The 15555-nt window shown below is 51.5% G+C and overlaps 1 protein-coding gene across 1 annotated transcript in view; it reads right to left on the bottom strand.

Annotated features, from left to right (window-relative positions):
• Window positions 1-15555, bottom strand: part of LOC310800189 (triple functional domain protein-like) — a gene marked incomplete at its 5' end in the record, with an annotated part of 227964 nt that overhangs the window by 149716 nt on the left and 62693 nt on the right. The window contains 3 exon segments of the mRNA XM_083662774.1: window positions 6877-7046; window positions 13729-13920; window positions 14692-14814. Coding sequence (XP_083518900.1) covers window positions 6877-7046; window positions 13729-13920; window positions 14692-14814 — 485 coding nt within the window.

Genomic DNA, 15555 nt, shown 5'->3' with positions numbered 1-15555 from the left:
GCACAAGCCCTCACGCCTGGAATTGGACCGGGAAAACACCACTCACCCGGCATTCGGCCAGAACCAGACAGACTGGCAGCAAGGCACCTGAGGTGGGAGCCTCGCTTCACTCATAAAACCTGGGTTGTAGGACAACCCCTTAGTTTTATTTCGTTGAAGCTCGGCTCCCACCTATTGCCACCTTACAACCGACCTTGCTGCAAAGGAGCACCTAAGTGCCCGACCTTGCGACTCTCGATCGAAAAATGGGCCGTCACGGCTTATAGCGCATGGGAACCCGATAAGGATTGGGGAGCAGTCAGCGAGGCAACTAGTCCGCGGAGGCAGACAGAACCGCATGAGCGAATGTCGCGCCTCCCACATCCAGACTATAAAACCTCACAAAGGTATGGTGAGTCGACCATGACGCAGCTGCGCACATATCTTCCACCGTCACACCGCGCAACAGCGCCCAGGAAGAAGCCACGCCCCGAGTAGAGTGGGCCTTAATTCCTTCCGGTGGAACCTTCCCAGCGGCAGAATAGGCCAAGTTAATGGCCTCCACTATCCAGTGCGATAGACGCTGTTTGGACAACGGCTTGCCCAGAGCCTTAGCCCCATGGCACACCAGAAGCTGGTTAGACGTACGCAAAGTACGCGTCTTGGCCACATAGGCACGGAGCGCCTGCACGGGGCAGAGCGACCTAAGTCTCCTCTCTTCCGCCGAAGAAGAGGCAGAAGGCTCAAACGCGACCAGGTCTATGGTCATGGACCTGAAGCCAGCCCCAATACACTTAGGCTGATAAGCAGGGTTCGGGCGGAGCGTGGCCCTGCGCCCATCGTTAGAGAACACCATGCACGATTGTTGCACTGACAGGGCAATCAAGTCTCCCACTCTCTTGCCGGAAGACAAAGCGAGAAGCAATGCCGTCTTCAGCGAGAGGTGTTTCAGGTCGGCAGCGTCGAGTGGTTCAAACGGGGGCCTCGAGAGGCCATCCAAGACCGTGACCAAGTCCCACTTGGGAAAGATGTTCCTTGTCTGGGGGCGAAGCTTGCGCACACCCGTCATGAAACGAGAGACCAAAGACAGGCCTCCCACTGTCTTGCCCTCGATGTCCATGTGGCAGGCCGAGATGGCGGCCACATAAACCTTAAGGGACTGCGGCGACTGGCCCGCTTCGTACAGACCCTGGAGGAAGCAGAGAATGGGCCGAACGTCGCAGGTCACCGGGTCCAGGTTCCTTTCTGCGCACCAGCGTGAGAAGGACCGCCACTTGTAGGTGTACTGAGTGCGAGTCGAGGTGGCTCTAGCACTCTGTATGGTTTGCACGACGTTCGCAGGCAGGCCCTGGGCTAGCAACCGTTCCCGTTCAGGGACCAAGCGGCCAGCTTCCACTTGTGTGGGGATGGGTGGAGTATCTCTCCGCCCGCCTGCGACAGCAGGTCCTTCCGACGCGGCAGCAGCCACGGAGGACCTCTCGTCAGAGTGATCAGATCCGCAAACCAGACCTGCGACGGCCAGTGCGGGGCTACCAGAATGAGCTGTAGCCCTTGCTGTCTCACCCTGGCCAGCACCTGGGGGATCAGTGCGATTGGGGGGAACGCATAGAGGGCCGCCCTCGGCCAGACGTGCGCCAGCGCGTCGTGGCCCAACGGTGGATCGTCCGCGAGGATGGAAAACCACTGGGGGCAATGGTGTGCGAGCCGCGAGGCGAAGAGATCGACGCTGGCTTGCCCGAACCTGGCCCAGATCTGCTCCACCACCTGTGGGTGGAGAACCCATTCTGAATTGCGCGGGTTGCCCCGCGATAGCAGGTCCGCTCCCAGGTTGAGGTGGCCCCGAATGTGTGCCGCCGACAGGGACAGCAGGTGGAGACGGGCCCACTCGTGGATGACCGTAGCCAGCTGGTTCAGAGCCAGCGACCGGACACCGCCCTGGCGGTTGATGTACGCCACTGTCGCGGTGTTGTCCGACCGTATCAGTACATGGTGGCCCATGATCTGATGTTGGAAGTGCCAAAGAGCGAGGCGAACTGCCTCCAGCTCTAGTATGTTTATGTGGCGAAGCTGTTGGGCTTGCCATCGCCCGTTTGCAGCCTGGCCTTCGAAGACCGCGCCCCAGCCCCAAAGGGAGGCGTCGGTCCGAATCACTCGCCTGAGTGGGACCGGACCCAGTCTGGCGCCCTCTAAGAGCCAACAGCGGTCCGTCCACACTTCCAAGGCTTGGCGAGCGCGGTCCGACAGCGTAAGGACGCGGGACCGATGTATCGCTGGGTCCAAGCGATGACCGAGGAACCACCTTTGGAAGGGGCGCATGTGCAGCAGCCCCAGAGGAATTGCCGCGGTCGCCGCGGCCATAAGGCCCAGTAGCACGGAGCACTGGTGAACGGAGATCGTGCGTGCGTGACGCCGAGTCTCCGCTGTCCTCCGAAGGTTGTCCAGCCTCTCCGGAGAGAGGCGGGCGCGCATTGAAAGGGAGTCTAGCTCCAGACCCAGGAAGGTTGTGACTTGTTGAGGCACAAGGGCGCTCTTGCGCCAGTTTATAAGGAACCCCAAGGCCTGGAGGTGGGAAGTCAGCACCTCGGTGTGTGCGGACACCATCTCGCTCGAGCTCGCCGCTATCAGGGCGTCGTCGAGGTAGACGTAAACGCGGATCCCCATCTCTCGGAGGGGAGCCAGCGCTGTGTTGACGCAGACTGTGAAAGTCCTGGGACTTAGAGACAGGCCGAAGGGGAGTACGCAGTACTCGTAGGAGACTCCCTGAAAGGAGAACCGGAGGTACCTCCTGTGCCTTTCCACGATGGAAACGTGGAAGAAGGCGTCCTTTAGGTCGACTGACGTGAAGAAGTCCCCGGGTCTGATCGCTCTGAACAGTGTGGGGAGCGTCAACATGCGGAAGGGAAGCTTCCTGAGCAGGGGGTTTAGCCGCCTGAGGTCGAGGATGGGCCGTAAGGACCCGTCCTTCTTGGGCACCAGGAAGTACCTGTGGTAGAACCCGGACTGCCTGTCCTTGTCCGGCACGGGCCGTATCGCGCCCTTTGCCAGAAGCGAGGAGACTTCCTCGCCGAGGACAGCCATGGAGTCCGCATCCGCCAGGTCTGAGACAGGGATGCCCGTGAAAGCCGGCGGGGGGGCCGCGAACTGCAGCGCGTAGCCCTTCTCCAGCGTTCGCAGCACCCACGGTGTGGGTCTGCACAGCCTCTTCCACAGGGGGAGGCTGTTTGCCAGGGCAGGTCTGGTGCCCTGTGTCGGGGTTACCCTTGGCACATGATCCTGAGGCGCCACGGCACACGGCCCCAGCAGGACGTCCCCAGGGGGGGTGCGTCCCGGAGGCCGTGGCAGCATGGCGTGCAGCCCCGGCAGGACCAGCCCATAGGGGCTGCGTCCCGGAGGCCGCGGCGAGTCGTCGCCCGTGGTGTGCGGCCCCAGCAGGACCAGCCCGGGGGGGCTGCATCCCGGAGGCCGCAGGAGGTCGTTGCCCGGCTGGTGCGACGACAGCTGTGGGGGGGGAATAGCAGGGGGGCCTGCAGATGGTGAGGTGCCCTCCGAGCACCTCGCAGCTTTCGCTGGCAAGGGACACGTACTGAGCAAGGCTCTCTTCGGCGCTCGACAACACTGTGGGACGCCAGGTCCTGGCAGCGTGGAGGCTGCCCCTCCCCCCCCCGGGGGACCGCTAGGTACGCGCCGGGCCTCGGGGCCCGGTCGCGGTGGCCGACTTGTCAGGGTTACGGCGGGAGCCCCTGCTGCGGCGGGCACGGCTTCCTCGACCCGCGCCAGTCCAGGCTGGCTGGGGAGGTGTTGGCCCCGCGTTCCTTGGGGCATTCGAGCTGTTCCTGTCTGCGTTGGCTGGGGGACCGGACCACCCCTGGGGTTGCCTGTCCCGTGGACGGCGTGCAGGGCTGCCGCGGGTCGTCGTCGAACGACCTCGGGCAGGGGGTGGCCTCGCTGTGTGATGGGTCGCCCCGGTCTTGCGCGGCAGGACTCTGCCGACCGCCTCCGTGTCCTCACGCCGCCTCTGGGCCCTGCTGGCGAGGTCCGCCATTGAACCGAAGAGCCCGGTAGGGCAAACGGGCGCGTTGAGGAGGTCCGTCCTCTCATGGCCACGCAGGCTGGTGAGCTGCAGCCAGAGGTGACGCAAGGCGGCCACCGAAGATCCCATGACCCTCCCTGAGTCCTCCGACACACACTCCAGCATCTTGAAGACGTAGTCGGAGACCCGGCGTAGCTCAGTGAACATTTCAGGCTCGGGGGCTGCTTGGACCTGGTCTACCAGGAAGCAATGATACTTAAGCAGGAAGGCCATGGTGTTGGCCATGGAGGCCGCCTGGCCTGCCGCCAGATAGGACTTTTCCAGGAGCGAAGCAGTCTCCCTGCAGGCTGGGGAGGGGAGCAAGGGCTTCCCTTCCTTCTTCTGGCCTGGGAGCAGGTGGTCCGCCACCGCCTTCTCCAGTGGGGGGGGATGTTCATAGCCTGATTGGGCCCCTTCCACGACGCTAGACCAGCACTTAAAGCGTCGGATGGGGGCCTCAGAGGAGTAGGGTTTGGTCCAGGATCGCTGAACCCTACGCTGCACGTCGGGGCAGAAGGGCAGGCTGCCCCGTAGCGGCGTCTCAACGGCGCGGAAGTGGGAGGCGGTGAACATGTCCTTCTCGACGGTAGGGGGCGTAGGCCAGTCCCAGTCGAGGGCGGAAACAGCCCTGGCCACGACCTCCCTGAACTCCCTCTGGTAGATCTCAGAGGAGATGTCGTCAGGAGGGGGGAGCCCCCCGGGGTGAGCCCTTTCTGGGTTACCCGGGCCGGCCAGCAGGGAGGCCTCATCATCCCGTTTTGGGTGGATCTCGAGGAAGTCATCCCAGGGTCCCCCGCCTCCGGCCATCTTGGCGGAAAGGCGAGCCCATTCCGAGACACGGGAGTTAGCCGCACCTTCACCCGACCTGGGGGAGGGGGGCAGGGAACAGCGGGAACCATGTGGGGAACGCAGGTGGGGACCGCGCTGGGAACCCGTCTTGTGCTGTGAACCCGCTGGGAAACTGTGCCGGGTATACTGCTCGCACTGCCGTGATCCCGGCGGGAAGTCACGCTGGGAACCTACCTGGCAGCTGTGCTGTGAACCCGACCGAGAACCGCGTTGGGAAATTCGCGCGTCATGCCGCGGGCGCTTCGGCGGGGAGCACTGTTGGGAACCTACCTTTTTTCTTTGGTAGCTGTGCTGCGAACCCGACCGGGAACCCCGCGCATCTTGCCGTGGGCGCTTCAGCGGGCAGCGCTGCTGGGAACCCTCCTTGTGGCCATGCTGTGAACCCCAACGAGACACACGTGGGGAGCTCACCTGGGAGCACTGCTGGGAACCCTCCTTGTGGCCGTGCTGTGAACCCAAACGAGAAGCACGTGGGGAGCTCTCCTGGGAGCTGTGCTGGGAGCCCTCCCGAGAGTTGTCAACGTGCTGCTGTCCGAGAGGCAGCGGGGTGTCGGAGGTAGCAGGCCCAGAGGTAGTCTGACTCTGGCTGGGCTCAGCTGCAGCAGCAACGCCGCCAGCGTGGCCTCTGAAGAAGTCTGCCCTGTATTTTTGAGTGCTACGAGGCATCTCAGTACAGGCGAGGCAAAACTCCGGATCTCCGAGGCAGCTATCTGCGTGGGCCTGTCCCAGGCATTCAACACACAGCGTGTGCGAGTCCTTGGCTGATAGCCACGCGCCACACTTGTCCGCACAGCGCTTCGCCTTGTTAACACTAGCCATCCTGTTAGAACACGCGGTAGTGACAGGCGAACAACGTTAACGTTAATGTATCCTCTTCTTTATCGCCTTGTGGGTAACACTGAAGCAAGCGAGTTACACAAACCACTGAACGTGGCAGACCGAGCGCGCGTTAGGCGGCAGGCTATTTTAGCGGGTCTTAACTCTAGCAAGCCAGTCGGCAGTGGTGCCGACTAATACCTGTAACCCAACACAAGAACGAGACTAAGCTACGAAACACGTGACGCTAGTAGCGGAGAGTTATCTCTACGTGAGGTTAGCTTAGACAGAGCAATTCAATTAGCAAGCATACAACGACACTCGGACCGGCTTGTTCTTAAAAGCCGCCGACACGTGAAAAAAACACTTAGCTTTGTCGCTCGCCTCCAACTTTCACCGCCCAGGCGAAGGTAACCTTCCAGACCGGAAAATCAACGACCGAGGTTCCCGTCCGCTACGCCGATGTACGGGGAGCAGTTGAAGTGAAAGTGGTCGGGCAAGCTAACGCTAATCTGGAGCAATAATTCACACGTCTGTCCTTGGCCGAATGCAGGTAAGAGTGGTGTTTTCCCGGTCCAATTCCAGGCGTGAGGGCTTGTGCCTGCCTCTACTCCTGCTATTGGATGGGAGACCATGAGACCGTCAGGATCGCCCCGGATTTTCCAAGGGTCCAGTCTGCATCCTGTCAACGGTCTAATGGATGGTTGGAAAGGACACTTTTAAAGTAATAAAAGGTAAGAGCATTCGATAGCGTGTACCACGCAGAGATGGCAATAGGTGGGAGCCGAGCTTCAACGAAATAAAACCGTTTACAGTTTTCTGATATACTACTGATGTTCTAATGATACAAAGCTGGTTGAAAATGGGCGGAGTGTCCCTTTAAGGCCCGGCTAAGAATAAATTAAGCTTTGACATAATCAAGGAGGAAAACTTTAGGTGTTTTGTGCAACTGGCCCCTGAACTTTTGCTCTCGTTAAGGTCAGAGTGAGTGTGTGTGTGTGTGTGTGTGTGTGTGTGTGTGTGTGTGTGTGTGTGTGTGTGTGTGTGTGTGTGTGTGTGTGTGTGTGTGTGTGTGTGTGTGTGAGAGAGAGAGTGTGTGTGAGAGTGTGTGTGAGAGTGTGTGTGTGTGTGTGTGTGTGTGTGTGTGTGACAGTGATGCTAACCTGAGCTGCTGTATGAGGTCCTCTCCCTCCTTGATGACGTTGACGGTGGCCTGCAGCGTGGTCTGCTGCTGCTGGCCAAACCTCTTGATCAGCTCCTGCACCGCCTCCACAGACTCTGCATACACGTCGTCCAGCAGCTCCTTCTGAAGCTCCTCCAACCACGTCCACAGCTGGTGATGATCCACAGGAAGAGAGACCAGGGGTTAGAGGTCACAGGTGATCCACAGGAGGAGACCAGGGGGTTAGAGGGGTACAAGGGTTCACAGGTGACCAAGAGGAGAGGAGAGAAGATGCAGGAAGGTACGAAGTGTTGTTAAGTTCATGAGGGGGCATGGATGGAGAACGCAAATGGACAGACCAGAAGATGGGAGGAATCGTACCCATTAAGCCACAGGAGCGAGCACACCCTGAACTGCACTTTCTTCACACCCTAACCCTCATCTTCACCTATTTTTCTTTCCTTCCCGCACGTTTTCAGGAAGAAGCAATTGCGGCGACCAATCAAATGAGTTCGGAGGCGGGCCTTTCCCAGCCCATACTATGAAAAAAAAATTCACCAACCAACACGGTGATATCAGGAGGTGCCACCTATTTTTTGAGGTTCTAAATTCGTATCCAATTCCGGACACGGTTTCATTCTGTGCTGGTGTATTCATATACCGTAAATTCCGGACTATAAGGCGCACCGGTGTATAAGCCGCACCTGCAGAGTTGACTGTTTTTTACATATATAAGCCGCACCGGTCTATAAGCCGCGGGTGTTTTGATGTTTAATTACCATATGTAAGGCTTCGTGCACAGAGGGGATTGTCGGGAAAGAGATGGCTGTTTGGGGAAGCTCCCATTTATTAACATTTCAACAAAACAAAAGTCAGGTCACTAATCCCCAGACAAAATCACACATTGTGAGATGCTTAAAAATCACCATCGGCGGGAGCTTTACTCCAGATGCTGTGCAGCCAAGAACACAAGTGAAATTCGTTCTCTCGTGACCTGTGGTTCTCAACGTGATGGACGATTCACCTTTCTTGTTAACAGTCCTAGTGAGAGGCAGGTCGAACGTCAAAGGCACTTCATCCATATTTATGATCTGCTCCGGTCCGATGGAATATTCCTTGATCTTTCTTTGTGTGAATTCGCCGAAGTTTGTAATTTTCTCCTGGTAGTCGGGAGGGAGTTGCTGACACAGTCGTCCGCGCCCTGACGGACAGTCCCTTTCGTCTCGGGTTTGTGCATGATCCTTTGCTGCTGCTGCTGTTGTTGTTGTTCCTGTCTCGCTACTGTCTCAGACATGGCTTTCAGGCTCAATCGCCGCCATCGTCGTAACACAGCCAGTTCTCCATCTTTTGAAGCATGATGTTAGATTACAACGAGCTAGTTGTGTGGCTTAGCCTTCCAAAATGTTGCTGTTAGTTTTTTAGAATGTAATACATAGAATTGGGAATGTTACATTCAATTTCATTCAGACTGTCTTTCAGGCTCAATCGCTGCCTTTTTCCCCCCGGAGCGAGGGAGGAGGGAGGGTGTTTTACCGTAGTGGCTGAGAGAGAGTAGTGGCACAGTGCTCCAATCAGGTCGCGAGGCACATTTTTTGCAACATCATCCAATCAGGGTCTCGCTCTCATAATGTCTGTCTTGCTCTCGTTCTGCCTCATACCAACATCCATAGATTTTGGAGGTTCCCGAGTGGCCGTTTGCTGGAAAAATCCATAGATAAGCCGCACCGTTATATAAGCCGCAGGGGCCAAAAAAGGCCAAAAAACGGGAAAAAAGCCGCGGCTTATAGCGTATAGAATTTACGGTACTTTATGATATTAACCCTTTATTAAGCCTTCCCGACTGTACCGGTGTACCTTCACAATGTTACAGATACTTGTAGTAGGGCTGTGAATCTTCACTGGCCTCACGATTCGATTCGATTCGATTCGATTCGATTACGATTCAGAGGGCTACGATCCGATTCGATTACGATTATCGATGCATCTTCAATCGATCACTTTTTTCCGCAATACATGATTTATTTTTTCTCGCTTTCTTTTTTCTCACTGTGTGGCTACTTTTAAAATAAAAGTGCATTTGGAATTGCATCGTATTATGATCCATAATTAAAATAAACAACTGCATGTACTTCCATTATATTTTATTTTATTTTTATTTTATTTATTTATTTTCTTTTAATAATAGATTTTTGACATTTGAGAATCGATGCAGAATCGTGCACGTCCGCATTGCGATGCATCTTATAATCGATTATTTTTGACACCCCTAACTTGTAGTGCAGGTTATGTACTCACAGCTCTTATCTTTCAATTGATCAGCCAAAACTGATTTTCTACACGTCGCCCAAAAGAGTGATTTACAGTAAGGCTTCCCCGCTTCTTATTCGTGACTAATTACATCAGTGACCAAGCAATCAGGGAAGCCATCGGTTTAACAAAACAAAACAAAACAAAAAATATATATATTCTGGAACCTCTGGGGGCAGCAGGCTCGTTTCATCTCTGTGTAAATGGAAATCAGGGGGCTCCGTCGGCAGCGGAAGAAAATCCCTTTGCGCTCCCTGCGAGCTCTGCCATTGGCTCCAACCCGACCGGCTCTGCCCATTTATGGATTTCCTTTCCGCTCCCTGCGTGTCGCTCTCAAATCCCTCCCTCGCTATGAAACAACAATAACAACGCTAGCTCGTTGCTAGTAGCAAGTAGCAACTTGTTATTCACCTCATGTTCAGACCTTACAGTGGGCCAAATTCTTCCGGGTCCTGTTAACACTTCCGGCGGTCACGGCGCAAAATAAGAGAGTTGTTTTTGGAGCGGACAGTGCAGGGGGTAAAATAAAGAACGTAGCCTACTACTTTGAGCTCGGTACACAGCAAGCAAGCGAGTATCCACTGTTAGCCAGGTCAGATAACGTTATCATCGATAATGATGAGCACTTTCTTGTAAAACATACCTGGACTCCAACAAAGAAAGCTTCAGATAGTTTTCTCTCCTCCGAGCGGCTCGAGCCACTTACGTCTATAAGACCCGCAGACGTTAACGTAATTCCCTGGAATGCGAGACTTAACGAGCCAGTTACATGGCGTTGAATTCTTAGACATTGCCGTTTGCTTTTAATTGGTATGTTACATACAATTGGCTAAATTATTAGTTAATTCAGAGTTAGATGATATTGGAGCAGCCAGCCATTTTATTTTATTTTATTTTTAGCCGGAAGTTTTGACACGACCACACAACCGGGTCAAATGGGCGTGGCTACATAAGGTGAATACGCTGAAAATGGTAAGTTTTGACTACACACACCGGTCACGTCCACTTCATTTTGATGGGGTAAAGGGCAGCATGCGAGCCTGCACCCTGCGAGCGCTGGTACACAGCTTTTCACTGAGCGTGCCGACAGATTTTCGATGCAAGTCGAAAGTCTGTCTCGAGACATTAGTCACCAAGTGTCCGGAATTAGATACAATTCCGTTAAGAGAGGTGACAGACAAGAGCGATACTTCTACACACACACACAGGAGCACACACACAACACACGCACACACACACACACACACGCACACAATAGGGCTGTGAATCTTCACTGGCCTCACGATTCAATTACGATTCAGAGGGCTACAATTCGATTCGATTACGATTATCGATGCATCTCAATGCATCTTAAATCGATGCATCACTTTTTTTCCCAATACATGATTTATTTTTTCTCACTTTCTTTTTTCTCACTGTGTGGCTACTTTTAAAATAAAAGTGCATTTGGAATTGCATTGTATTATGATCCATAATTAAAATAAACAAATGCATGTACTTCCATTATATTTTATTCGATTATTATTATTATTATTATTTTTATATAATCGATTTTTGACATTTGTGAATCGATGCAGAATCGTGCACGTCCGCATCGCGATGCATCTTATAATCGATTATTTTTGACACCCCTAACGCACAGTAGCACATACACACACACACACACACACACACACACACACAGTACGCACAGGAGCACACACAACAAACAAACCCACACACACACAGTAGCACACACACACACACACACACACACACACAGCGACCTCCACGGTGCGAGTGGACAGATGGGGCGCAGGAGATGAGTCCATATGGACATTAAAGATAGCTTCATTAATAACATGGCGGCTCTAAGCCACTCATGTAAACAGGATGCAGTGTGAACACACGCTGAGAGCATCATAGAGAGGTTAAGTGTGACAGTTAAAGATGTGAGTTTCACATTCATATGTATCACTATGAAAACAAGCACTGTCACCTCCACAGCAAGAAGGTCCCGGGTTCAATTCCCTGCCCCTTTCTGTGTGTGTGCAGTGTTTCCTCCCACAGTGTAAAACACACACACGCGTCAGGTGGATTACACATTCTTAATTGCCCATTCACCCCAATGTAGGCTGGGATAGGCTGCAGTCGCTCTGACATCTGACTTGAGTATAAGTGGGTAAAGAAATTGCTTTTATTGCAATTTTATTAAAATAAAATTTGCATAGGGATACAGGTTTTGAGACTTGTCCCCACTTGTATCCGTGTGCATGAAAAGCAGCTTGGGAGGGCAAGTCATAATAAGACAGACGGAGAGCAGGGCAGGTGAACATTATTGCTGCGCGGCGCGACCTTGTGCGCAGCCAGTTTTCATTAGGACACCATGTTAACAGATCTGTCAGTCCACAGCGCGCAGCGCGCAGCTCCGCGGACGCTCAGGGCGCACAGGATAGCCTTCATAACATTCAATAAAGACAAATAAAAAAATAGACTATGACTCGAAACCCTAAGTCAGGGATACTCAACTTGCTTGGCCCGGGGGCCACTTTCGTGAAATGATAGAAGGCCAGGGGCCAGTTAAACAAACAATATACATTTTTCTGTAGCGGATTGTAGGTTTTTGGGGTGTCAGCCGGAGTTTAGTCTGACAGTGTTGTGCACACTGGATAGTTAGTTAGGTTAAGTACATACAGTAAGTGCCTGGGTAGCGAGCAGACGGCGGTATTTGACAATTTAGCAGCTAAATCCTTTTGGACACTTATTGAGCGTGTATCTTGCATGTTGCATTCAGGTGCACTGTAAAAAAAAAAATTTTTTTTTTTTTTGCAATTCCATCGCGGGCGCAAGTTGAGTATCACTGCCCTAAGTGATACACACATGTTATGAGAGTAGTATATACACCCATCACATCAATATCCGTTTCAGTGTAGAATGGTTAGTTCCTTGCTCTGCTCTCCAGCGGAGCGGGTTTACCAGGAGTTCTGTTTTCTTATTTGGCCGGGCAAAGACGGGGAATGGGCGGGGCCTGGCCCGCCCCCAACGCCGGGCCTGTGTAAAGAGTTAGCACTGTGAAGATGATACAATTCGTACTGTAGGTGGCGGTAACACAAGATTTAAGGATGCCAACTGCCATAAAACACGGAAGAAGAAGAACCTGAGAAAACGGAAGTGCTGAGGGGTTGTAGCGAGTGTCCTCTAGAGAGAGAGTGGCGTCAGCGGAGGACCAACCTGCGAGACTCATTAGCCAATGAACAGCCAGGAATGGGTCTCGCGCTACTTTTGCATGCTAAAATAAAGCTGATAATGTACAATTTGATTCAAGGGGGGGAAAACCCTTTCAGAGTACAACACAAACTGTCTATTTTGCTGCAACTCGACAGTGCTGCTTAATCCAGGACCTTACTTCCTGGAACTCTTGAGAGTAAAAAACTGGTCCATTGGAGTGAATGGAGATGTCGGGACTCTTCTATCTACACGGCTCTGGTTGTAGCTATTGCGCAACACACAGGTGAAAACCGTCTATTGACTGGATCTATGATTTTTAAAGAGAATGCATGAGAAGGATTTAGGAAGTGCTTCAGGGGGCCTGTATGGTTGAATGGATTTGTGCTAATCTATTATAGCCGACTGTGAACATGGAGATATGACACAGCTTCCACCTGCCATTCCCACACACAATCACACCAGGGATGTGATCAATACGTCGATATCCCACTAGCTTCCTGGCTCCTCCTGCCTTTATAGTCTCTGAGCAGCTCGTGGTTTTAGCTTTCGGCAAAGAGTCAAATCGATGTGCTAAACGGGGCTGATTCAGGAGACGCACTGGTGCTGTAATCATATGAAGAAGATGAGAAGCAGAAAGACCTGGCTGGCTTTCAAATGGAATAGTATGACATAGTAATTATATCATATTCACCTTATTCTTTGCCCATACAAGGACGCTTCTGCATGATGTCATTTCGTAATCGTCTTTCCGGTTTTAAACACGGAAGTAGAGTACGCCTACCGCAGTCATTTAGACTGGCCAAAAAGCTGTTTTCAAGCTAAAAAAACCCCAAACTGTTTTAAAGTTTTAATATTTGTCGGGTGAGAACGTAACATATATGTGACCAGTTTATCAGAATAACGCCTATTGGAAATCTTTAACGAGCAGCGAGGACCGGGAGCGCTGGCTGTGCTGACACCGGTCGCACTAGCTATCTGTCAAACCCTACTGTAGTTAGGCTACTGGCAGTGAGAAAACACTGTCGACGTGCTTTTGTAACTAACGTTAAATGCCGACCGGGTACAGCCATCGGCTCTTCGCAGCAGTAACGTTATGAACATGAAGTAACTGAAGTTGGCCGCAGTGTAGCTTAATTCTGAATGTTGCCAAACTTCATTCATACTGACGTTTTATTTTGAAAATGGCCGCCAACTAGCGCTGAACCGGAAGAACAAATACGTTGCGTCGAACGCGGAAGAGAGAAAAAGTGGGCGTGGTGAATGAGGTGAATACGTTAGAGGAGAGGAGAGGGGAGGAGAGGAGAGCTAAACAGAGGAGAAGAGAAAAGTGAATCAGCACCTCCTTGACATGTGTGTGGAAGGCAACAGACATGTCCAGCAGGACTTTGCGTTGCTCCACACGCCTCACAAAGTCCTGGATGCGATCCTCTAGCTGGTGGGCAGCCTGGTAGATCTCCTCTGGGTCACACTCTCCGGTCTGCGCCAACTGCTCCGCTGCCTCCAACAACTTGTCAGCGTTGGTGTAGGTGTTCTGAAACATTAACATACAACATACGCTATCTAAATACACTGCTGCTTCAGGAAGCTTGTTAGCTTTCGTGGAGGTGTTCTAGGACACTACTGCAATGTTATACATCTAGATTATTGTATTACCAACAGTGTTGGGCAAGTTACTTTCAAAATGTAATATACTACATATTACTAGTTACTTTCATTTGAAAGTAATAAGTTACTTTACAATATTACTGTCTGTGTAGAGTAACTCGTTACTTATTACACTACTTTTGCATTACTTTTACCAAAACAACAACAGCAGCAGAATGACATCGCCGCCCCGGAACCATCCCGAAAAATAATTTCAACCACCTTGAAGTCAGTGTAAACAATCCAAAATTCTAAATGTTATTATTTTCCTTTGTTATTGTCATCTATAGTGGTTATTTGCATAAAACACACAGTTTGATTAGGAAATGATTGTATGTTTTTTAAATATGGGCTTTGATTTTTAAAAAATTAACTCAATTTGTAACTTGAGTTACTTGACAAAGTAACTGGTATAATATTACTGATGTCCTCTAAGTAATAAGTTATATTACTGAGTTACTGCTAAAAGTAATATATTACATGTAATATGTTACTTTTGTAATGAGTTACCCCCAACACTGATCACCAATGGTCTGAGTTTGTATAATGCAGATTCTCTGAAATGGGACATAAACAAATATTTTGTCGGGTGCAAAACTACACATTGGAGTTGTAATGCATCTGCCTGACATAGAGTGGGGCTTTTATAAAAGCGCACCTGTGCAACCTCTTCAAAGTCTTCGTGTCTCTTCTGCAGAGCTCTGGCTCTGTGCAAAGACTTCCCAACGCCGGTGTGTTTACTGAGGAACGCCTCGCCATGGTTCTCTATCCAGTCCAGCACCTTGACATGTACACACACACACGCACACGCACACACACACACACACACACACACACACACACACACACACACACACACACACACACACACACAGGGGGAAAAAATCACACCCAGGTGAGAATGACATCACAATTGCTTAAGTGACATCACTGATGACAAAGTATATGACATCACCGATGATATCACAATGTCACTGACATCACTGATAATCTCACAATGTCTATGACGTCATCAGTGGGACATCATCAGTCGGTATGATGACATCATGGGGGACATGAAATCATCAGTCACACATCACTCGATGATTGTCGGCCATGACATCATCAGTGGGTATGACATCATCAGTCGGGGGCGTTTGCATGCTCAGTTGATGGATTGTGTTTGTTTACCAGTATGACATCATCAGTCACTGGCCACCGCTAGGGATGTCGAAAATGTATTTTTTTTACCGACAACCGAACCTCATTAGCCGACTATTGATCGGTTAACCGAGAAGATGAAAATGCGCAATTTGACTGTCTGTGCCCCATTAAACCCTTACCACAACAAATGCTTGATTTTTTTAATTAGAAAAGCGTTTATTTTTACATCTACAAGCAGAAAAAAAACACATTAACAAAACGAAACGACAAGTTGAATCCTCCAGCACACTAAACAAAGACATTCCTCCAATAGGCTACTGAAATCCATACTCACAATTCTCAAATGAATTATGTTACTGCAGGTGTCAGCAGAATTCGT

This window comes from Poromitra crassiceps, assembly GCF_964638095.1.
Source record: "Poromitra crassiceps genome assembly, chromosome: 29".
NCBI classification, from domain to species: Eukaryota; Metazoa; Chordata; class Actinopteri; order Beryciformes; family Melamphaidae; genus Poromitra; species Poromitra crassiceps.
Note: the sequence above shows the minus strand (reverse complement) of the source record. Positions and strands in the feature narration are given on the sequence as shown.